General features: G+C 37.4%; 1 protein-coding gene across 3 annotated transcripts in view; it reads left to right on the plus strand.

The window, feature by feature from the left end:
• SPATA6 (spermatogenesis associated 6) overlaps nucleotides 1-24700 on the plus strand; it is a 183450-nt gene that overhangs the window by 120378 nt on the left and 38372 nt on the right. The window contains exon 12 of one of the 3 annotated variants that reach the window (XM_070786581.1): nucleotides 372-17970. The exons of the other annotated variants lie outside the window; for them this stretch is intronic. Coding sequence (XP_070642682.1) covers nucleotides 372-467 — 96 coding nt within the window. The 3' untranslated portion in view covers nucleotides 468-17970. Of the gene's footprint in view, nucleotides 1-371; nucleotides 17971-24700 lie in introns of those variants that run through there. 3 annotated transcript variants of the gene reach the window in all.

The raw sequence follows: 24700 nt of genomic DNA on the forward strand, positions 1-24700 counted from the left end.
ATATTATTCTTTTTATGTTTGGTATCTTGTTTCAGTCATTTATTTAAAAACAATTGTTTATCAGGAGTCATGTTGGACACCAAGCTTGGTCCTGGGAATGTAACTGGATTATGTGACATTGGCATCATTTTATATAGTTGAAAGCTTCAATTATGCATAATTTTAAATTAAACTTGTTTTCAAAGTATAATTACAGATAGTCCCAGTGACTGCCTCTCCCAAGGTTAACATTATCCTAACTTCTAATAACAAGATTAGAAGTGTTAGAAGATTAGAAGTAAAAGTATTGCATGTTTTTATGTTTATAGCAGTGACATCCTACCGTGTCTTTTCCCTTTTTTTTTCTTACTTATTTCATTTTGTTTTTCCAGTTCGGATATTTTTGCAATGCAGACATCTTGTTACCTAGTTCTTCACTCTTGCTGCTGCATGGTATTTCATTGTGTGAAAATACTACCATTGGTTAATGCATTCATCTATCGATGGGCCTTTGGGTTGTTTCTGGTTTGAGCTATTTTAGAACTGTTATGAACAGTATGTATCCTCAGATAACATTGTATACATTTTATTTGGGTATGTTGCCACCACTGTATTGCTCAGTCATAAACTGTATAAACATTAAGCTTTTCCAAGTGATTTTAATGATTTACACTCCCACTACTAGTGTGAATGAGTTCAGTTTGTTTCGTATGCTCACTTCTGCTTGATAGGTTGTGTGCATGTATATGTGTGTGTGCATACATGCATTTTAATTTTGGCATTTTGACTGTGAGAAGTAGTTTTATCACATAATGGTTTCAATTTGCTGTTTCCTGGTGACTAGTTTATTGACTGTTTGGGTATTCTCTTTTGTGAGTATTTGTTCAAGTTACTTGCCCATTTTTATACTGCATTGTCTCTTTTAATTTGTTAAAATTTCCATATAGATTCTTGATATGTCAGATATATGCTTCATAATTTTCTTTTCCCACTCTGTACCTTGCCTTTTCTTTCTTTTAATGATATCTTTTGAAGAAAAGAAGTTCTTAAGTCCAATGAATCCAATTTATCTTTTGTATTAGCATTTTTAGAATGTTTGTCTTATCAGTGGAAATAATCAATAAACAATCTAAAATAAGAATAGAAAGGTTTTATTAGAGCCAGACTGAGAACTATAGCCCAAGAGATTTGAACTGTGACGGAGTAGCTCTTGAATTGTGTTCTGCCAGACTGCAAAATGGAGGAGGCTTATATTAGCAAAACCCACAGAGTTATAGATAGATGAGTTAATAAGTTAGGGTTGGTTATGGTCGAAATGGCTGTGTAGTCATAAGAGGAGACCTTTGTGATCTTAAGATTGCAGCTGATTGCTGCTGCAGATGTTGTCTTGAGAACTGCTAGTATCCTTGAGTTCGATAAAGTTCATAAGAACTGCTGGCTGTACTTAGCGTAAAGTTCAAGCCACATGAGGGACAGGCCAGAATGACTTCTCCATCCCTCAGTATGTGAAAATTTCTTCTGTTAGTCTACTTCAGGACTCCATCCTATGTTTTCTTCTAAAGACTTTTTGTTTTCTTTCACATTTAAACATATGATCTAGTTGGAATTATTTTTTCTGCATAGTGGAGGAAGGTGGCAAATTTCAAGAAAGTTTCAAGTTCTATGACTGTGGATATCTCTTTTTCTTTGTAGTTCTGTTAACTTTGTTTTATATATTTTGAAGCCATGTTGGTTGGATACAGATTTCAGACTGTGATACAAATCTTTTATTGTAAAGTGTCTTTTTTATTTCTAGTATTATTTCTTGTTTCATAGTACTATGTAGCAGCACCTACACTGCTAGGTGTACAGTTATAGCAACTTTATTTTGGCCATATATACATGGTATATATTTTCCATCCTTTTTTTAATCATTATATTTAAAGTGTGTATCTTGTGAATAGCACATGAGATTTTTTTCCAGATTGAAAATCTAGAATTTTCATGTAGACTGATGCAGCTTTCATTTGAATTAATAACTTTTTTATAATCCTTTTCCTTTTTATTAACTTGTTATCCACTTTTTTTAACTATGTTATTGGTTGCCCTAGAGATTGCAACTTGCATACATAACAAATTATTTCTTTGTTGACCTCGCCAATAATGTTGGGACCTAAAAACATTTACTGTTTTTTTAACCTGTCTCATTTTTTTGATATCTATTATCTTGCATTTTGATTCTACATATATAAAACATACAACAAATTCATTTTGTTTCTGTAGTAATGTTTATTCATTTTAATCACATATTTACCTTTTCTGTTATTCTTCATCCTTTCCTGAGGTTCCATGTTCCAATTTCAGTTTTTGAGTCATCTTCCTCCTCCCTGTAGTACTTTCTTTAATGTTACTATCCTGGCTTTGAATTCCAATTTTGTTTTTTTAAAAATATCATGGTTCTACTTTTATGTAGGCTGGTTTTACTGGATATAAAATTCTGTATTAGATCCAGGTTGGTGGCTGTTTCCTTTTGGCATTTTATCTTCCTATTTTTTGGCCATACCACAAGGATCTTAGTTCCCTAATCGGGGATTGAACCTCTGCTCTCAGCAGTGAAAGCATGGAGTCTAACCACTGGACCACTAGGGAGTTTCCTCCTTTGACACTTTAAGGAAGCCATTCACTGTCTTCTGGCTTCTTCTGTGTCACTTGAATAGTCACCTGTCATTCCTTTGAAGTACTGTAGGGTTTCCCCACACTCTTGCATTTAAGATTTGCTCTTCAACTTTGTGTTTAGTAATCTTACTATGATATGCCTAAGTGTAGTTTTCTTGGATTAATTCTATACTGTTTGCAGAGCTTCTTAAATTTTTAAGTTGATATCTTTCATCAGTTTTGGAAAACTCATTCATTCTTTCTTTAAACATTGCTTCTGTTCCAATACTGTCCCTCTGGAATTTCAAATTACACTTCTATAGGGTCTTTAGACTGTATATCATATGTATCTTATGCTTGTTTTGATGCTTTTAATTTTTTATCTCATTAAAGAAATTTAATTTAAAGTTAGGAATCTCCCATATAAGAAAACCCTAAGCCCAGAGGCTTTCTATAGTGAATTCAACCAAACCTTTAAGGAAAACATAATGCTGGTTTTATACATTCCTGAAAATAGAAGAAAAAATACATCCTGGGTCATCTCATGATATCAATATTTCTTCTAATGTCAAATAGATAATGACATTACAAGAAAAGAAAAATAGACCAAAATCCCATATAATATATACATAAAAATCCTTAACAACATGTTAGGAAATTAGAATCAGCAATATATAAAAATGAAAATGTATTGTAATCAAGTGGACTTATTCCAGAAACACAATGTAAATTCATCCTGTTAACAGAGTAAATACATTTTGTTCTGTGTCATTTCAATAGACAGAAAAAGTATACAGCAAAGTTTAACTCTATTCATGTTAAACACTGTCAGTAAAGTTGAGGTAGAAGCATACTTCCTTAACGTAATTAAGAAGCATCTTTAAAAAACCTAACTGCTGACATTATACTTAATGGTGAAAGACTAAATGCTTTCTCCCCCTAAGCTCAGAAGCAAGGCAAGCAAGCCCTCTCTCACCATTTCTTTAACATCATACTGGGAGTCTTAGATAATACAGATAGATAAGAACATAGATAAAAGGCATCAAGGTTAGAAGGCAAGAAACAAAACTATTTGCAAAGGATATGGTTATTTATGTAGAAAATTCCAAATGATCTACAGAAAAACTCCTAAGAAGTAAGTTTATCAATGTCACAGGATAAAAAGAAAGTAATTTTTTCCTATATACTAGCCATGAACAATTAGAATTTTAAAAAAGAAAATTCATATAGTTTACAATAGCACCAGAAACTGAAGTGCTTACATATAATTCTAGCAGGATTATACAGAATGCAGGATGTGCATTCTGAGAACTACAAAACACTGTTGAAAGAAATCAAAGAAGATAGAACTAAAACAGAGAGTTACACCATATTCATTGGTTGGAAGACTTAATGTTAAGATGTCAGTTTTTCCCAGTTTGAACTCTATTTTTCAATGAAATCATAAAACCCCATCGAGCTTTCAAGTGGATATTGATAAGCTGATTCTAAAATGTGAATGGAAGAGTACTTGAGATACCAAATAAGTTCTGAAAGAACAAAATTGGAGGAGCCACCCCCTAATTTTAAGATTTAACTATAAAGCACAGCAGTGAAGACTGTGTGTGTGTGTGTGTGTGTGTGTGTGCGCTCAGGCACTTAGTTGTGTCCAACTCTGTGACCCCTGGACTGTAGCCTGCAAGAATCTTCTGTCCCTGGAATTTTCCAGGCAAGACTCCTAGAGCCGGTTGCCATTTCCTACTCCAGGAGATCTTCCCAACCAAAGGACTGAACCCGAGTCCTTTGTGGCTCCTGCACTGGCAAGTGGATTCTTTATCACCGTGCCACCAATGAAGACTGTGGTATTGATTAACTTATAGACACAGATATCAAGGAATAGAAGAAATCCTCTGGAAATAGACCCACACAAGTACTGATCTTTAACAAAAGTATAAACCCAATTAAATGGAGTCTTTGCATTTATTCTCTTTTTAACACATGGTTGTGGACAACCAAAAACAAACTGCTAACACATAATTACAAATATATCAAAAATATATCATAGACCTAAAACATAGTAGGGGCTTCTCTGGTAGCTTAGCTGGTAAAGAATATGCCTGCAATGCAGGAGACCCAGGTGTGAATCCTGGGTCAGGAAGATCCCCTGGAGACAGGATTGGCTACCCACTCCAGTATACTGGGACTTACCTGGTGCCTCAGACAGTAAGGAATCTGCCTGCAATGCAGGAGACCTGTGTTCGCTGTCTGGGTTGGGAAGATCCCCTAGAAGAGGGCATGACAACCCACCTTAGTATTCTTGCCTGGAGAATCCCCATGGAAGAGGAGCCTGGCAGGCTGCAGTCCATGGGGTTGCAAAAGAGCTGGACATGACTGAGCAACTAAGCACAGCATAAACATAGTAGAAAATCCATTTAATTTATATTTTAAAACGACTTTAGATACGACATCAAACACATGATCTATAAAGGAAAAGGAAAGTGAAAGTGTTAGTCACTCAGTCATGTCTGACTCTTGTGACCCTGTAGACTGCAGCCTGCCAGGCTTCTGTGCCCTTGGGATTCTCCAGGCAAGAATATTAGAGTGGGTCGCCATTTCCTTCTGCAGATGATCTTCCTGATCCAGGGATCATATGAGCCACCAGGGAAGCCCTATAAAGGAAAAGGCAAGTTATTGATAAATGTTATTAAAATTAAAATTTTTTGCTCTATGAAGACACTGTTAAAATAATAGAAAGATTAACCCTTGTCTGAATAAAAATATTTGTAAATCACATATATAATTAAGGACTTGTATCCAAAACTGAAATATATAAAACAACTCTTCAGGCTCAACAATAAAAAAATAAATAAAATTAAAACTGGGCATATGATCTGAACAGACATTTTATCCAGTTAGCATATGAAAAGATGCTCAGTAGTCATAGAAATGCAAATTAACACAATCTGAGATACTATTACACACCTGTTAGAATTTGTTAAATGAAACTACCCCCCAGTGCCTCCCTAAAAAGAAACCCCCAAAATACTGTCAAGGATATGGACCAACAGGAATTATCATTTAATGCTGGTGGGAATGCTTAAACTTACAGCCACTCTTGAGGACAGTTTGAAGGTAGTTTTGTGTAAGTTTAAATATCAGATCAGATCAGATCAGTTGCTCAGTCGTGTCTGACTCTTTGCGACCCCATGAATCGCAGCACGCCAGGCCTCCCTGTCCATCACCAACTCCCGGAGTTCATGCAGACTCACGTCCATCGAGTCAGTGATGCCATCCAGCCATCTCATCCTGTCGTCCCCTTCTCCTCTTGCCCCCAATCACTTCCAGCATCAGAGTCTTTTCCAATGAGTCAACTCTTCGCATGAGGTGGCCAAAGTACTGGAGTTTCAGCTTTAGCATCATTCCTTCCAAAGAAATCCCAGGGCTGATCTCCTTCAGAATGGACCGGTTGGATCTCCTTGCAGTCCAAGGAACTCTCAAGAGTCTTCTCCAACACTACAGTTCAAAAGCATCAATTCTTCGGCGCTCAGCCTTCTTCACAGTCCAACTCTCACATCCATACATGACCACAGGAAAAACCATAGCCTTGACTAGACGAACCTTTGTTGGCAAAGTAATGTCTCTGCTTTTGAATATGCTATCTAGGTTGGTCATAACTTTCCTTCCAAGGAGTAAGCGTCTTTTAATTTCATGACTGCAGTCACCATCTGCAGTGATTTTGGAGCCCCCAAAAATAAAGTCTGACACTGTTTCCACTGTTTCCCCATCTATTTCCCATGAAGTGATGGGACCGGATGCCATGATCTTCGTTTTCTGAATGTTGAGTTTTAAGCCAACTTTTTCACTCTCCACTTTCACTTTCATCAAGAGGCTTTTGAGTTCCTCTTCACTTTCTGCCATAAGGGTGGTGTCATCTGCATATCTGAGGTTATTGATATTTCTCCCGGCAGTCTTGATTCCAGCTTGTGTTTCTTCCAGTCCAGCTTTTCTCGTGATGTACTCTGCATATAAGTTAAATAAACAGGGTGACAATATACAGCCTTGACGGACTCGTTTTCCTATTTGCCATATTACCCAGCAGTCCTTCTCTTAGCTATTTACCCAAGTGAACTAAAAGCCTGTCTTCACACAGAAACCTGTACGTGAATGTTTATAGAAAATTTATGCATCATTTCCAAAAACAGCATGTTCTTTAATTGTGAACAGTGAACAAACTATGGTACAGCTCAGTGGAATATAATTCAGCAATAAAAAAGAGTAAGCTATTAATGTATGTTACATGATGAATCTTAAATTTAGTTTGCTAAATGTAAAAAGCCAGAACCCCAGAGCTACACATTGTATGATTTTATTTATATGACATTGTTAAAATAGCAAAGGTTAGGAGACACAGAAGCTGTTAACTGCAAAGAAACTCGCCTCATGGGAATTTTTAGGGTGCAGAGACTGATTAATATACTGGTATAACTGATATATGACTTAATATATTTGTCAAAACTCCTAGGAAAATGGCTGATAGCTAGGAGTAATTTTTATATTTTTAAATGACTTGGTGGGGGGAGACAGAATATTTTACTCTTCTAATATACATTAGAAAGAGTTAAATTTATTATATAAAAATTTAAAGTGTGATGTTAACTCTTGAAGATTTAATGTAGATTATAATGAACTAGCAGTATTAAAATTACAAGACTTGTCTTTAAATTAGCTTATCTAAATAACTTTGAAATATGGTGTTTTGGCTGGATACTGTAAAGCTAAAGCCAAGAAGAACTACATGATCACTCTATTCTTATTTGGAAATTACCAAACTTTTTCTGGAAAGAGTCAGATAGTAATTATTTTCTGTGTGTATGCTGTGGGATCTCTGTCATATAACTACTCAACTCTACTAACAGAGCACAAAAGCAGTCATAGACAACACATAAACAAATGGTCATGACTGTGTTCCAGTAAAACTTTATCCATGTCCACTAAAATGTGAATTCCATGAAATTTTCATGAAATATTCTTTCCCCAGCTAGTCATTTAAGAATATAAAAATTACTCTCAGTTATCAGTCATACCAAAACAGGCAAAGGGCCAGAATTGCCCTGGGAGCTGTTTGCCAACCCTTGCTCTAGTAGATAAATGTGCTTTACACAGTGATATGGATTAACAACTCTGAAAATGCTTTACATTTATATGAGAGTTGGACAAATAAGTAAATAAATTGTGGATAAAATAACCAGGTTTCTCACTGTCAGAAAAAGAAGTTACAAAGAAACAAGATGGATAAAGCTAGAATGAACTCTGTGAAGCTGGATTAGAGTCTGAGATGACAATTTTAATTCATGGTTTTTTTTAAATATATACAGACAGATTAATTCAGAGTTATAGATATGAGTATACATGTGTTAGTATACTCGTGTATTTTCCTGTCTTTACCCTTTGAAAGGGCCTAGAGGGAGTGACAACCCAATAGCAATAAGCATACCCAGCTCCAAGATCTAATACCTATTATTTCTGAATATTTATTTTCTATAAAAATCAACAGGCCTTTTTTCTTGGAGCGATAGTTAATTCTCAGGGTAGAGCCTGGAACATCTTACGTTATGGAAAGTGATGAATTGTTCAAAATGTAAGAGGAATGGGGCATATCTAAAGGACACAGGAGCAACCTAAATGAGCCCCCCAACTGGCCATTTCTTGAATAATTTGAGCAACAAAATAAATAGCATTAGTATTGAATTATAATCCAGACAGTGAAATAAATATCCATGAGTCCACACTGATGTAAGTGAAACGATGAATGAGTAATGATGAGAATGGACCAATCTTCCTTACAGAAGAATCCTAAATAATAGTTGTTGATATTGCCCACTCCAAGGAATAGAGCTTAATTCTTCTCTTGCTCTTGGGCTGGGCTTGATTTATGTCTAAGAATAGAACATGGAAAAAAGAAATAATAATTTAGGTGGCGCAGTGGTAAAGAATCATCTGCCAATGCGAGAGACAGAGATTTGATCCCTGGGTTGGAAGAGGAAATGGCAACCCACTCCAATATCCTTGCTGAGAAGAATCCCATGGAAAGAGGAGCCTGGCAGATTACAGTCCATGGGGTCACAAAAAGTTGGACACGATTTTCCAGGCAAGAGTACTGGAGTGGTTTGCCATTGCCGTCTCCATTGTACAAAATAGCTGACTGCTGCTGCTGCTGCTAAGTCGCTTCAGTCGTGTCCGACTCCGTGCGACCCCAGAGACGGCAGCCCACCAGGCTCCCCGTCCCTGGGATTCTCCAGGCAAGAACACTGGAGTGGGTTGCCATTTCCTTCTCCAATGCATTAAAGTGAAAAGTGAAAGTAAAGTCGCTCAGTCGTGTCCGACTCCTAATGACCCCATGGACTGCAGCCTACCAGGCTCCTCCGTCCATGGGATTTTCCAGGCAAGAGTACTGGAGTGGGGTGCCATCGCCTTCTCCGAAATAGCTGACTAGTATGTCAAAATCTTGAGAAAGAGAGAGCACAGAAACTTATCACAGATTCGAGGAAACAAAGGAGAAACGATGACTAAATGCAGCACAGCATCCTATTTTGGATCCTGGAACAGAAATAATACATTATTGAAAAAATTGGTGAAATCCAAATAAAGTCTGTAGTTTAGGTAATAGTATACAATGTTAATTTCTTAGTTTTGCAAAATTTACTCTACTTATATGAGATGTTAACATTAAGAGAACTTGGATGAAGGGTGACATTCCTGTGTACAAGAACTCTTCATCTTTGCAATTTTTCTCTAAATATTTTTTTAAAAACCTATTGAGTTCTTCATTTTCAGTCCTTTTGACTTCTACCTGAGAGTTGGTGTGATTACAGACCCCTTCCTGCTCACATGCTTCGTTCTCATAGGTACTATTTATAAAGCTCATCTTCTCAGGCAGGATAGCAGAAACTTTTTCAGAGACTTTTGCGGAGCTTTGACAGTCTCAGATATTCTGCAAGTGTATTGAGGACCCGTCGACGCGGTTTTGCACCCAGTGTGTCTCATTGAGTTTTGGCCTCTCGGATTTTCAGTTTTGTCCAACATAGTAAGACTGCCAAAACACTGCTGGTTGGTTTGTCCTCCAGCAGTGGACCTGTGACAAAGCATGCTTTTCTCAACTTCTTGTTCTGTTCTCAGAATTCACAAATGCCCCTAGGAAAATAACAGCTGTAGGCTGTTAGCTCACCCCTGCCCTCAGGAATCTCGGCACTACTCACAGTGTTGTTTAAGCAGCTTTCTAATGCCTTTAACAAAAGCAATGTAAGTATACATATACATGCACATACACACACACACACACAAACAGCCCCTTCCTACTCGAAAGTAAAAGACCTTAGCATCACTTCTTTTAATTCCTTTAATTTGTCTTTGTCCCTGACCTGCCTTTCTTGAGTGGAAGGCAGTAAGGTTGCTCACGTTGACTTACATGATATACTAAATCTCAGTATCTTAAATTGTTTTACATTAAGAGCAGTCTGAACACAAGCTCTTCAAATTATTCTTTTTTTTTTTTTTGCCTCAGTTCTTTCTTGCGGTATATATTGAACATTTTCATCAAGTATCTGCATCCTCTGTTGCTTGGACTATGCAAAGCACTGGGGATATTTTCGTGAAATCAAGTTTTCCATAAGGAACTTATGTAATTCAGTTATTATTTTTAAACCAAAAAAGAAATACGAAAGATTAAAAAAGTAGTATGGCACAGTATATGATGAAGGATAAGAATAAAAAGCATAAGTAGGAAATGTTATTGTTTTTCCAGAGAAAAACTGAAATTGGTTACATAGGAATAATAACTTTATTAAACATTTACATGGCCAGGCACCATGCATGTATTTATTATTCCATTTTATCCTCATAATAATTTTACAGAGTGAGTACTATTAAGAAGTACTATTTCATAGATGAGAAACTGAGCCTCTGAAAAGTTATGACTTCCATATAAGGTCACATAGCTACTTAGGATGATTGGAGCCAAGATTTAAATTTATATTAATACTCTTTGATCTTGAACACTAAGCTCTAAGAATACATACAGTCTTATGCATATATCTACAATATACCTAAGCATAAACATGTGAAAACATGGAAACACAAGATCCATGTTCAGAAACAAACAGCAGCATACCAGAGGCACACGTTGCAAACTGTACACTAAAACACACTCCCTAAATACAGAGCAGGCCAAAGTCCACGTCGGTCCTGCCTGAAAGAGACTCCCAGACAAAGCTGTATTGTCTTGAATACAAACATAAGGTTTTTTGGGTTTTTTAAAAAATTACATCACAAAGAATTTTTAAAAGTAAAAAGTTTTTATTTCACAAAGAATTTAAATATCAACCTCTTCTGAGGCAGTAAAAAGGTCCTTCATAAATCCTTAAATATTTTATTAGTAGAGAGGAGAGTAAAACATACTGTATCAGAAATTTGACATTTACAAATGAAGAGAACCCGTCTCAAACAAGTTAATGGAAGTTAGTGATCATGAAAGATCCCGTTGGAAATAAAACCTAGTTGAGTAAGGAGAAGACTCTTGACATTTTGACTTAAACATTTTTTCAAGAAAATCTAAAATTTCAACAAAAAGACCTCAGTCCTTCTGTTACAGTGTCTGAAACCCCAGTTTCTGGTGCTTTTTGGCACAAATAAGAATGTGATATAATCCTATCAGCCTATACTGTCTAGAAATTCATGTTTTTACATAAAACTCATTCTGGAAACTGTGAGGTATAATCCAGTGAAACTGAAAGGTTCTTGTTGGGCCAAATTGTGGGAAAAACAGAATAGGACGCATAGACTTTATCCTGAAATCCAGGAGTCATGAAGTCAGATGCATTCAAGAGTTAAGGTAGGTGTTGAGTACTGTGACCAATAGAGAAAGTCTGTAACCTCTCTGGATGAAAAAACCACTACTCAGCTCTAGATAAAAGTGTTGCCATATAGGAATTCAGGCACAATGTTGCCAGATCTTCCAATTATTTTTTAAAAGTATTCATTTTTATATAAATTTGTTATCTTTAATTCACATTAAAACAAAACATTTTGTGGTCCAAACAAAGCACATATACCCACTGCTAACGGGCAGCCTCTTCTTGTGTGATCAGTATATAATCAGTGTTTTTCTTAGGAAATGAATTTGATAGCATTAAGTAGTCAGTTGGCTTGTGGAAAGAATGACAATTTAGAGTGAGATTTGTGAAAATAATATAATGAAAGAATAAATCAAGAAGGGTATATGATTTGCCAGGGAATAGTATGGTTTAAATATTAAAATTTTGAAGTTGATTAGTAAGTTTAACAAATTTAATAAATTGCTACTGTATGCCTGCAACTAGGACTGTGTGCTGTTTTATGGAGGCTCCGTCTGGAACCAGTCTGTTCAGCAAGTACTGTTCTATTCCAGTTTCTTGATAGGTTTCTTGTATTAGTAGAATTGGTATATATAACATATTTAGAATGGCACAGGCATATAGAAAGTATTTAATAATGTTTGCTATTCTTTTTTTAAAATCACTTTTCTATGATGATAGTAAATTGGAGATTATTATAAGCAACTGAGAAGTCAGTCTCACAAAGGAATAATAAGATTTTTGTTACTTTTTCCCTCTGAAAAATCAACTTTTGGTTTTATTGGCTCTGTTGTATATATGTTTCCTACATTATTAATTTTTGGTCTATATCACTTCCTTCTTCTTTCTTTGGAGTTAATTTACTGTTCTTTCTCTTAGAAACTTTCAGTGACTATTCACATCATGAAGTTTAGGCTTTTTCCTATTGTATGCTGCTGCTGCTGCCAAGTTGCTTCAGTCGTGTCCGACTCTATGCAACCCCATGGACTGCAGCCTACCAGGCTTCTCCGTCCCTGGGATTCTCCAGGCAGGAACACTGGAATGGGTTGCCATTTCCTTCTCCAGTGCATGAAAGTGGAAAGTGAAAGAAGTCGCTCAGTCGTGTCTGACTCTTAGCGACCCCATGGACTGCATGCAGCCTACCAGGCTCCTCGGTCCATGGGATTTTCTGGGCAACAGTACTGGAGTGGGGTGCCATTGCCTTCTCTCTCCTATTGTATACATGTATTTAAAACTGTAGATTTCATACCCATCTAATGAGTCATATTTTTGCTACCATTTCCATTGTAATTTTTCTTTTATCCTTTGGATATTTAAAAGTATATTGCTAGATTCCCAAACATTTTTGGTGTGGGAGGAGTCTGTTTTTTCTTTTTTAAGAAATTTTTGCTCTATTCTACTGTAGCTTGAGTACACGTGAGTTTTCAGTCTTCTGGAACTTTTGAGATCTCTTTTATGCTCAATATGTGGTCCATTTTTCTTCCAAGTGCATTTTAGAAAAAAAACACATCATATCTGTTTTTGTTGAGTAGTGTGCTTGACAACTAGGTCAGGTTTGTTAATATGGTTCAGTTTTTCTTTATCCTTACTGATTTTTTCTTGTCTGTTAATTCTATCAGATACTGAGAGAACAGTTTTTAAAAATCTCCCTTTGTAATTTGCCAATTTTAATTTCCCTGTTCTAACAATTTGAGCTTTGTGTATTTTGGATTTTATATATATATATATATATACACACACACACACAGACACATAACATTATATGTGATTAATGCATATAAGTGGAGTTACAGTATTTATTTAATGAGCGTAACTTTGGGCAATAGGAAGCTCTTCGTGTTGGCTCCCAAGTCTTTTGGACGTGACCTTGGTAGGCTGTAACAGTTCCAGGCTCGTCTTGCACATTTCCTCACCTAGATCTGATGGCACCCATTTCTCTAAGAAATTCTAGTTTGTTTTGATGGGCAGTTATATTTTCAGAACAAAACTTGTGTGCTAGTGGTGTTCATGCTACAGAATTGGTCATTGTTTTTTAGGTCTTTTCATCGGGCAGAACTAGAAAAGACATATTTTTAAACAAATGATACTTCATATATTCAGATTCTAAATTAGGATCACAGATTCCTCCCCTTAATTTATTGGGTTGGCCAGAAAGTTTGTTCAGGATTTTTTTTCTGTAACAAATGAGCATTATGGCCAATGCAGTATATCTTATATGTGTCTCCTTATTTCCCACATCAAGTCTCATTTCTCAAAGATACCAGAGAATATAAAAATATACATATATAAAAGATAAAACATACAATATAAAAAGAATATAATACAAGTCCTCGTTTGCTTTCTCAGCAAAATGTTCTCAGGACAAAAATAACAAACTACCACCAAAGATGACCCAAAAACAGTTAATTTTTTTTAAAACATATGCCTTCCACATTTTTATCTCATCTACTTTTGAACAATTGTACTTACCTACCTTGTCATAGAACATATTGTATACTATACTCTGTCCCTTCTATCCTTCAATTAGTGTTAGTTCCGTGTATAAGTGATTAATGTGTAATTTCCTTCCACTGTGCCTGAATAGGGCTGATCTGTGTAAACAACAGACTGTTTCAGAAATTATAATGTATGATTTCCAAGGCTAGATCATAAAAGATGTAGAAGTTTCTGTGTTGTTCTCCTGTAAGACCACTTACTCTTGGTAAGTCAACTGTCTGTCATGAGGGCATAGATAATTTAATACATTTTTTATCTGTTTTGCAAACATATCTTTCCTGGCATGCATTTGTCGAGGGCTCTTATTTGGTCTTTTCCCCCCCCCCTCTTAAAAAACTTTTTATGAAGCTTAACCCACTTATGATGATTTGTGTGTGTGCAAATTTATTTTTTCCTTAAATTTTAGAAGGACGTATGATTTAGATTTACTTTTCTAACTTTGTAGATTGAGAGCTCTTCTTTTTCTGTTTTGGTCATTTGTTTGAAAATGTGGCAATTTAGATTTTCTGATTTTCTCTTTCCAACTTTTATATAGAATTTTTCTTATTTTATTTCCCTGATCAATTTAGATTCTTTTCCCAGATGTTTTTATTCAGTGTAAAGTTTTATCTTGACAGGTGACTTTGGGATGTTAGTTTTGAGAGTTAATGGATCCCAGACTGCTCCAGCCCCTTCAGAATGCACTGTAAACCATTTGTACTCATCACTATGGAAGTAGGAAAACTTTTTCCAATTTCACTGTTCTCAAATTGGCCCACTGTGGTTTTTCTTCCCCCAACTGAGCTTTTGAGTGAAACTCTTTTGTTATTTTGAAGTTACCTGATTTATACCTAGCACACCTTCAAAATTTAGTAAATACCTTAATAAGGACCTTTTCTGTGTTTGAGGCTCTTCGAGTCTTCAGTTTTACCTCTCTAGCCTAGTGTGTTTCATGAAACAATTCTGCTGGGTGCTCTGTCCCCCAGAAATAACCTTTGCTTGAGCCAGGACCAAGTTTTTTTACCCTCACTAGTCCAGATTGTTCAGTCTTCAGGTTAAGAATCCAGTTCCTCAAATGTCAATATTACTTCTATGAATTTTGCTTCTTGTATTTTCAAGGCTTCTTGCCCTGGTATATCTTTATTTCTTAAGCACCATAAGACTGCGCTAATATCTGCTCTACTTTTCAGATACTTTTGAGTTATCTACCTAGCAGTCCCGTACACCTTTATAAATCAGTAGATGTCATGATTGAGAAACTGGCTGTATGTCAGTTTCATCACTAGTTTCATCACTCCATTTCCCTATAGCCATCAAAAGCTTTGTTAGTTTTTCTGTGTCACAGCAATGACCCTTGTCATAATATAAGCCCTGATTCTTCACCTCTTGTCCATGCTCAGAATGTATAAATGCTTTGAGGAAAAATAGAGCTATAGATCATTAGACCACTTTTGAAAGATTCTCTCCTCTGAAATTTTAGTATCTCTAGTCTTCATTGTTTCTGCACCTTTCTAATATGTTTAAAAACTGTAAATTTTTATTTTTTTCTGGCTTTTCTAGTTTTTAGCAATAGCATTGGTCTGCCATGAATTATTCCATCTAACCTCAAAACAACTTCTATATGTTCTTATGAGATGATTTATACCTCTGTATATTTGTTTTTTCTTGCTGCCATAACAAATTATCATAAATTTGGTGACTGAAATTAATTATCTTACACTTCTGTAGACCTGAGTTTTAAAATGGGTCTTATGGGGCCAAAATCAAGGTATCTGTTTTCTTTCTAGAGTTTCCAGGGAGGACCCATTTCCTTACTATATCCAGCTTCTGGCAGCCACCCACATTTCTTGGCTTGTGGCCACTTTCCTCCATTTGCAAAGCCAGCAACAATTCCATCTCCCTGACCCTTATTCTTAGTCACATTTCCCTCTGTCTAACCATAGCCATAAAAGGTTTCTCTGCTTTTAACAAATCATTTGATTACATTGTTGTTGTTGTTCAGTTGCTAAGTAGTGTCTGACTCTTTGTGACCCCCACAGACTGCAGCACACCAGGCTTTCCCTGTCCTTCACTGTCTCCCAGAGTTTGCTCAAATTCATATCCACTGAGTCGGTGATGCCATCCAACCATCTCATCTTCTGTCATCCTCTTCTTCTCCTGCCCTTAATCTTTCCCAGTACCAGAGTCTCTTCCAATTGAGAAAAGACGGTCGGCTGCTCGCCTCAGGTGGCCAAAATATTGGAGCTTCAGCTTCAGCATCACTCCTTCCAGTGAATATTCAGAGGTGATTTCCTTTTGGATTGACTGGTTTGATCTCCTTGCAGTCCAAGGGACTCTCAGCCTTCTATAGGGTCCAACTCTCACATATGATTGATTAGATTGGGCCCACCCAAATAATGCAAGGTAATCTCCTCTTATCAAGATCCTTAACCTCAATCAAATCTGTACAGTTCAGTTCAGTTCAGTCCCTCAGTCGTGTCCAACTCTTTGTGACCCCATGAATCGCAGCACACCAGGCCTCCCTGTCCATCACCAACTCCCAGAGTTCACCCAGACTCACGTCCATCGAGTCAGTGATGCCATCCAGCCATCTCATCCTCTGTCGTCCCCTTCTCCTCCTGCCCCCAATCCCTCCCAGCATCAGAGTCTTTTCCAGTGAGTCAACTCTTCGCATGAGGTGGCCAAAGTACTGGAGTTTCAGCTTTAGCATCATTCCTTCCAAAGAACTCCCAGGGCTGATCTCCTTCAGAATGGACCGGTTGGATCTCCTTGCAGTCCAAGGGACTCTCAAGAGTCTTCTCCAACACCACAGTTCAAAAGCATCAATTCTTCGGCGCTCAGCCTTCTTCACAGTCCAACTCTCACATCCATACATGACCATAGGTAAAACCATAGCCTTGACTAGATGAAACTTTGTAGGCAAAGTAATGTCTCTGCTTTTGAATATGCTATCTAGGTTGGTCATAACTTTCCTCCCAAGGAGTAAGCGTCTTTTAATTTCATGGCTGCAGTCACCATCTGCAGTGATTTTGGAGCCCAAAAAAATAAAGTCTGCCACTGTTTCCACTGTTTCCCCATCTATTTCCCATGAAGTGATGGGACCAGATGCCATGATCTTCGTTTTCTGAATGTTGAGCTTTAAGCCAACTTTTTCACTCTCCACTTTCACCTTCATCAAGAGGCTTTTGAGTTCCTCTTCACTTTCTGCCATAAGGGTGGTGTCATCTACATATCTGAGGTTATTGATATTTCTCCCGGAAATCTTGATTCCAGCTTGTGTTTCTTCCAGTCCAGCGTTTCTCGTGATGTACTCTGCATATAAGTTAAATAAGCAGGGTGACAATATACAGCCTTGACGTACTCCTTTTCCTATTTGGAACCAGTCTGTTGTTCCATGTCCAGTTCTAACTGTTGCTTCCTGACCTGCATACAGGTTTCTCAAGAGGCAGATCAGGTGGTCTGGTATTCCCATCTCTTTCAGAATTTTCCACAGTTTATGTGATCCACACTGTCAAAGGCTTTGGCATAGTCAATAAAGCAGAAATAGACGTTTTTCTGGAACTCTCTTGCTTTTTCGATGATCCAGCAGATGTTGGCAATTTGATCTCTGGTTCCTCTGCCTTTTCTAAAACCAGCTTGAACGTCAGGAAGTTCACGGTTCACGTATTGCTGAAGCCTGGCTTGGAGAATTTTGAGCATTACTTTACTAGCCTGTGAGATGAGTGCAATTGTGCGGTAGTTTGAGCATTCTTTGGCATTGCCTTTCTTTGGGATTGGAATGAAAACTGACCTTTTCCAGTCCTGTGGCCACTGCTGAGTTTTCCAAATTTGCTGGCATATCGAGTGCAGCACTTTCACAGCATCATCTTTCAGGATTTGAAAGAACTCAACTAGAATTCCATCACCTCCACTAGCTTTGTTCGTAGTGATGCTTTCTAAGGCCCACTTGACTTCTCATTCCAGGATGTCTGGCTCTAGGTCAGTGATCACACGATCGTGATTATCTGGGTCGTGAAGATCTTTTTTGTACAATTCTTCTGTGTATTCTTGCCATCTCTTCTTAATATCTTCTGCTTCTGTTAGGTCCATACCATTTCTGTCCTTTATCGAGCCCATCTTTGCATGAAATGGTCCCTTGGTATCTCTAATTTTCTTGAAGAGATCTCTAGTCTTTCCCATTCTGTTGTTTTCCTCTATTTCTTTGCATTGATTGCTGAAGAAGGATTTCTTATCTCTTCTTGCTATTCCTTGGAACTCTGCATTCAGATGCTTATATCTTTCCTTTTCTCCTTTGCTTTTCACTTCTCTTCTTTTCACAGCTATTTGTAAGGCCTCCCCAGACAGCCATTTTTCTTTTTTGCATTTCTTTTCCATGGGGATGGTCTTGATCCCTGTCTCCTGTACAATGTCATGAACCTCAGTCCATAGTTCGTCAGGCACTCTATCTATCAGATCTAGGCCCTTAAATCTATTTCTCACTTCCACTGTATTTAGGTCATACCTGAATGCTCTAGTGGTTTTCCCTACTTTCTTCAATTTAAGTCTGAATTTGGCAGTAAGGAGTTCATGATCTCAGCCACAGTCAGCTCCTGGTCTTGTTCTTGCTGACTGTATAGAGCTTCTCCATCTTTGGCTGCAAAGAAGATAATCAGTCTGATTTCGGTGTTGACCATCTGGTGATATCCATGTGTAGAGTCTTCTCTTGTGTTGTTGGAAGAGGGTGTTTGTTATGACCAGTGCATTTTCTTGGCAAAACTCTATCAGTCTTTGCCCTGCTTCATTCCGTATGCCAAGGCCAAATTTGCCTGTTACTCCATGTGTTGCTTGACTTCCTACTTTTGCATTCCAGTCCCCTATAATGAAAAGGACATCTTTTTTGGGTGTTAGTTCTAAAAGGTCTTGTAGGTCTTCTTAGAACCGTTCAGCTTCTTCAGTGTTACTCGCTGGGGCATAGACTTGGATTACTGTGATATTGAATGGTTTGCCTTGGAAATGAACAGAGATCATTCTGTCATTTTTGAGATTGCATCCAAGTACTGCATTTCGGACTCTTTTGTTGACCATGATGGCTACTCCATTTCTTCTCAGGAATTCCTGCCTGCAGTAGCAGATATAATAGTCATCTGAGTTAAATTCACCCATTCCAGTCCATTTTAGTTCACTGATTCCTAGAATGTCGACGTTCACTCTTGCCATCTCTTGTTTGACCACTTCCAGTTTGCCTTGATTCATGGACCTGACATTCCAGGTTCCTATGCAATATTGCTGCATACAGCATAGGACCTTGCTTCTATCACCAGTCACATCCACAGCTGGGTATTCTTTTTGCTTTGACTCCATCCCTTCATTCTTTCTGGAGTTATTTCTCCACTGATCTCCAGTAGCATATTGGGCACCTACTGACCTGGGGAGTTTCTCTTTCAGTATCCTATCATTTTGCCTTTTCATACTGTTCATGGGGTTCTCAAGGCAAGAATACTGAAGTGGTTTGCCATTCTCTTCTCCAGTGGACCACATTCTGTCAGATCTTTCCACCATGACCCGCCCGTCTTGGGTTGCCCCACGGGCATGGCTTAGTTTCATTGAGTTAGACAAGGCTGTGGTCCTAGTGTGATTAGATTAACTAGTTTTTTGTGAGTATGGTTTCAGTATGTCTGCCCTCTGATGCCCTCTTGCAACACCAACCGTCTTACTTGGGTTTCTCTTACCTTGAGCATGGGGTATCTCTTCACAGCTGCTCCAGCAAAGCGCAGCCACTGCTCCTTACCTTGGACAAGGGGTATCTCCTCATCGTCGCCCTTCCTGACCTTCAACGTGGGATAGCTCCTCTAGGCCCTCCTGCGACTACGCAGCCACCTCAAATCTGTACAATCTGCAGTATCATAATCCCTGGTTCTGGGAATTAAGGCTTGGATATCACTGGGAACCAGTATTCTACCTACCACAGTGCCAGTAACATCTTCCTGGAATTCCCTTCTCTGACAATTCTTAAAATATTTTTCTTTGTAATTTATTTTTAGCAGTTAAATATTACACACTTATGTGTGGTTTTCTTTGTATTTACTGTTTGACATTTATAGAGCTTCTCAAAGAGCACACATTAGACACATTAGACGTGTTCTCTGTTTGCCATGTGTCTCTTAAGGTCTTTTATTTTCATTCCTGGACATTTTCTGATGGGCATGTTTTATATTATGAATATATTTCGATCTGTAACTTGCATATTTGTTTTCTTAATGAGAGTCCTTTTGGGAATACAAGTTCTTAATTTAATGTAGCTCAGTTGCACTGGTACATTGGTTAATGCTTTGGTTAGCACTTGCTTTACCCCATGTAAGAAAACTTTGGCTAACCATGGTTCTAAAAATATTCTCCTATTTATAAAATCTTTAATCATGTTGCCTTTCACGTTAAATCAACAATGCATGTGGATTTGATTTGTATATATAATGTGAGATTTGGATCAAGATTCATTTTATCCTCATATGATTATGATCCAGCATCTTTCTCTAAACAGCCTTTCTTTTCCTCACTGTAAGTTCTTGGAGATAGTCCTGGATTCTGTTCTGTTCCATTGGGAGTTTAGATACATAAGTCTGTTTCTGAATTTTCTTCTATTTAATTGATTTAATTGTCTAATTTTGTATTAATACCATACTCTCTCAATTTCTGTAAGTTTATAATAACTTGATATCCTATGGCATAAGTCCATTAGCTTTATTCTTTCTTGCAGATTGCTATGATTATTCTTGGTTCTTTGTATTTTTATCTGCATTCCAGTGTTAACTTGTCAGTTTTAAAAACCCTGCTAGGATTTTGATTGGGATTACATTAAATCTGTGCTTTGATTAGAGGAGAACTGATATCTTACCAGTATTGAATCTTCTAATTCATAAAGATAGACTTTAAAAATAAATGTAGATCTTTAATTTCTTCCAATTTTGTCATTTTTATTTTAGAAGACTTGCATGTATTTCAATAGATTTATTCCTTAATGTCTGATATTTATTTTATTATAAATTGTATCTTTTAAAATTCTATTGTCTATTAATTCTTGGTATGATGATTTCTTTTTTTTTTTTTTTTTTAATTTGGACGCGGTCGTGGCTACCCGCCCGCCGGGCCCCGCCGCGAGAAGGAGAGCCTAAGGGAAGGCGCCTGCCAGGAGGCCTGCGGTCGCTCAGGGAGGAGCTGCTCCCGGCAGCACGCGTCGCGGCCGCTAGAGCCCTAGCAAGCTCGCCGAGGGGGTGTGAGGGGGGGCGGGGAGAAGAGCTGGCCTCAGGGAAAGGCGAGCCGCGAGGTCGCAGGTCAGCCGCGGGGCATCACGGGACGGGCGGCTGATGATTTCTTAGAATAGATTTTTGTATAATTATCTGTATCCAGTGATGACCTTACATTCACATATTAATGTTAATAGATGGTAGATTTTGGATATTTTTATGTGTAATCATAAAATCTGAAAATAATGACATTTTATTTCTTCCTTTTTAATCTTTATTTCTTTTATTTATTTATCTTTGCCTTATTACACTTCTAGGGTTTCCAGTATCCAATAGAAGTGGTGATAGAAAAGTCTTGGCTTATTTGCCGTCCAAAGAAAGCTTTCTATCATTAGTGAACATTGAGTGTGATGATTTATGTAGACTTTTTGTGAGCATGCTTTGTCAGGTTACAGAAGTTTCCTATATTCCTTATCTTCAAAGAGACTTAAATTATAAATGTATGAATTTTACTACATTGTATCTATTGAGATAATTATATGCTTTTTTCCTTACTTTAATGTGGTAAACTACTTGATTTTCAGATGTTAAACCATACTTGGATACTTGGAACAGAATTCTTGTCATAATTTTTAAAAAACATGTCACCAGTTTCAATTTGCTGATATTTTTCCTAGGATTTTTACATCTAAATTAATGATAGTGCTTGATATGTAAGTTTCCTATCTTGTGGTGTCCTCCTCAGGGTTTCACTTGCCTCATAAAAATGAGTCAAAAAATATTACCAACCATTCTCTGAAAGAGTCTTTTTGTAAGATTATTTATTTCTTAAATGTTTTAAGTAAGCCCATCTTTGACAGTTCTTAATAATGGATTTAATTAGCTGATTATTGTGGCCAGAAAAATCTTTGTATGACTTTAGTCCTTTTAAATTTTTTGAGCCTCATTTTAGGGTCTAACATAATACGGTCTCTTTTGGAGAATTTCCTGTATTTAAGAAGAATGTATATTCTTCTGTTGTCTGATAGAGTGTTCAGTAGATGTCTGTTAGGTCTCCCTGGTTTATAGTGTTGCTCAGGTCTTCTGTTTACTTGTTAATCTTCTGTCTGATTGTACTGTCCATTGTTGAAATCGAGGTGCTAAAGGCTCCAAGTAGTATGCATCAGGAGTTTCTTATTCTCATCCGTATTAGGATTCTCCAGAGAAACAGAAGAAACAGGAGGGGTGTGTGTGTGTGTGTGTGTGTGTGTATAACAGAGAGAGAAAGAAATTTTAAAGAATTGGCTCATGTGATTGCAGAGGGTTAGTCTGATGGTCCGTCAGGTGGATACTCAGCAGAGAGTTTATAGTTCAAATCCAAAGGCAGTCTGCTGGTGGAATTCCTTCTTGAGGGGAGATCAGTCTTTGTTCTATTAAGGTCTTCAGCTGACTAGATAAAATCTCCCATTTTATGGAGATCAGTCTGCTTTATTCCAAATCCAACGATGTAAATGTTAATTTCAACAAGGCCTGTGACTCCAAAAGGGAATTTTTGTGCATGAAGTTAACTGGCCTAAAGGATATTCAACCAGGTCTGTAGCCTCTTAAGACCATAGCCTCTAAATTTCTGGGTTAACTTGTCCAAAAAAATGTTTTTAATAAGTAAAAATAGGATTTAAAAATTAAACACTTTTAAGTTTGGCCCCTCTCTCCTCCTCTTCCAGCTTCCTTCCAAGATGGGCTTTCTGGGTACCTAGTCGAGGGCTACTGACCCAGCTTGATTTCTGCTTCAGGACAGGGATGGGGAGGAGAGAGGAAAGTGTGTCCCTGATTATCGGTTGCAGTCGGACTCTGACCCCAGGTAGCTGGGCGCACATGGGCGAGGGATAAACCCAGCACGAATTGTGTTTTCTTATCTGACTGAGAATTTTCCTGTTAGGGTCATTTGTTGGGGAGGGATGTTAATAGGGGGCTGATGTTCTTTTTTTTTTTTTTTTTATGGTGACTATTTTTCACATTGTTTCATCATCAGTGCTTTAAAAAGCAGAGTCCTATAGAATCCTGGGAATTAGGCTCCCTGGCACACTGGGTGGGAGTGTCTCACCATTTGCACGTGGGCTCTGGGCTCTGGGGCACCCAGGAGGGATTCACACACCCCGGCACTTGGGCAGGGGGAAACCCACTGCAGCTGGGCCGGCCTGTGTTTTCATTTCAAATGGGATACAGTTGTTTTTTTGTTTTTTTTTTTTTAATAGGGAGTCATACTTTTTTAAAAAAATTTTGAGACCTGAATGTGATTTCTAATTGTACCAGATGTTAATGTTTTAAAGCTATAACAATGTTTAAAATTTCTACCTTTTTGTGTTTCATTATTTTAACTGTTCTTTTATCTATTGTTGATGTGGCCTGGGATATTTTGTTTCTCCTCTTAGCATTTGTTTCTATAACCAGAAATAAAATTATATATTAAAGAAAAAAATAAATGTTAATCTCAGCCATAAAAGGACCACAGATATATCAATAATAACGTTTAACCAAATATCTGGGCACCATGGCTGATCCAGTTTGACATAAAGTTAACCATTACCCATGTTTTTCCACACTTTGCCTCCAGAAATATGTCAAAGTTAGCATTTAAGTGTTCTTTTAAGTGATCTTCCCTTTAGAATTTGTTATCCTCTATTATACTTACAATAAAAAGCGGTTTATAGAATTATAAAAACCTGGTTCAAGGCCAGCTCTGCAACTTCTTAGCCTTGTGACTTTGAACAACTCTAAAGACTAGCAAGAAGAGATAAGAAAGCATTCCTCAGTGATCAATGCAAAGAAATAGAGGAAAACAACAGAATGGGAAAGACTAGAGATTTCTTCAAGAAAATCAGAGATACCAAGGGAACATTTCATGCAAAGATGGGCTCAATAAAGGACAGAAATGGTATGGACCTAACAGAAGCAGAAGATATTAAGAAGAGGTGGCAAGAATACACGGAAGAACTGTACAAAAAAGATCTTCACGACCAAGATAATCATGATGATGTGATCACTCAACTAGAGCCAGATCCTGAAATGTGAAGTCAAGTGGTCTCTTAGAAAGCATCACTATGAACAGAACTAGTGGAGGTGATGGAATTCCAGTTGAGCTATTTCAAATCCTGGAAGATGATGCTGTGAAAGTGCTGCACTCGATATGCCAGCAAATTTGGAAAACTCAGCAGTGGCCACAGGACTGGAAAAGGTCAGTTTTCATTCCAGTCCCAAAGAAAGGCCAATGGCAAAGAATGCTCAAACTACCGCACAATTGCACTCATCTCACACACTAGTAAAGTAATGCTCAAAATTCTCCAAGCCAGGCTTCAGCAATACGTGAACCATGAACTTCCTGATGTTCAAGCTGGTTTTAGAAAAGGCAGAGGAACCAGAGATCAAATTGCCAACATCTGCTGGATCATCGAAAAAGCAAGAGAGTTCCAGAAAAACGTCTATTTCTGCTTTATTAACTATGCCAAAGCCTTTGACTGTGTGGATCACAATAAACTGTGGAACATT

The sequence above is a fragment of the Bos indicus genome, chromosome 3 (genome assembly GCF_029378745.1).
Source record: "Bos indicus isolate NIAB-ARS_2022 breed Sahiwal x Tharparkar chromosome 3, NIAB-ARS_B.indTharparkar_mat_pri_1.0, whole genome shotgun sequence".
In the NCBI taxonomy this organism is placed as follows: Eukaryota; Metazoa; Chordata; class Mammalia; order Artiodactyla; family Bovidae; genus Bos; species Bos indicus.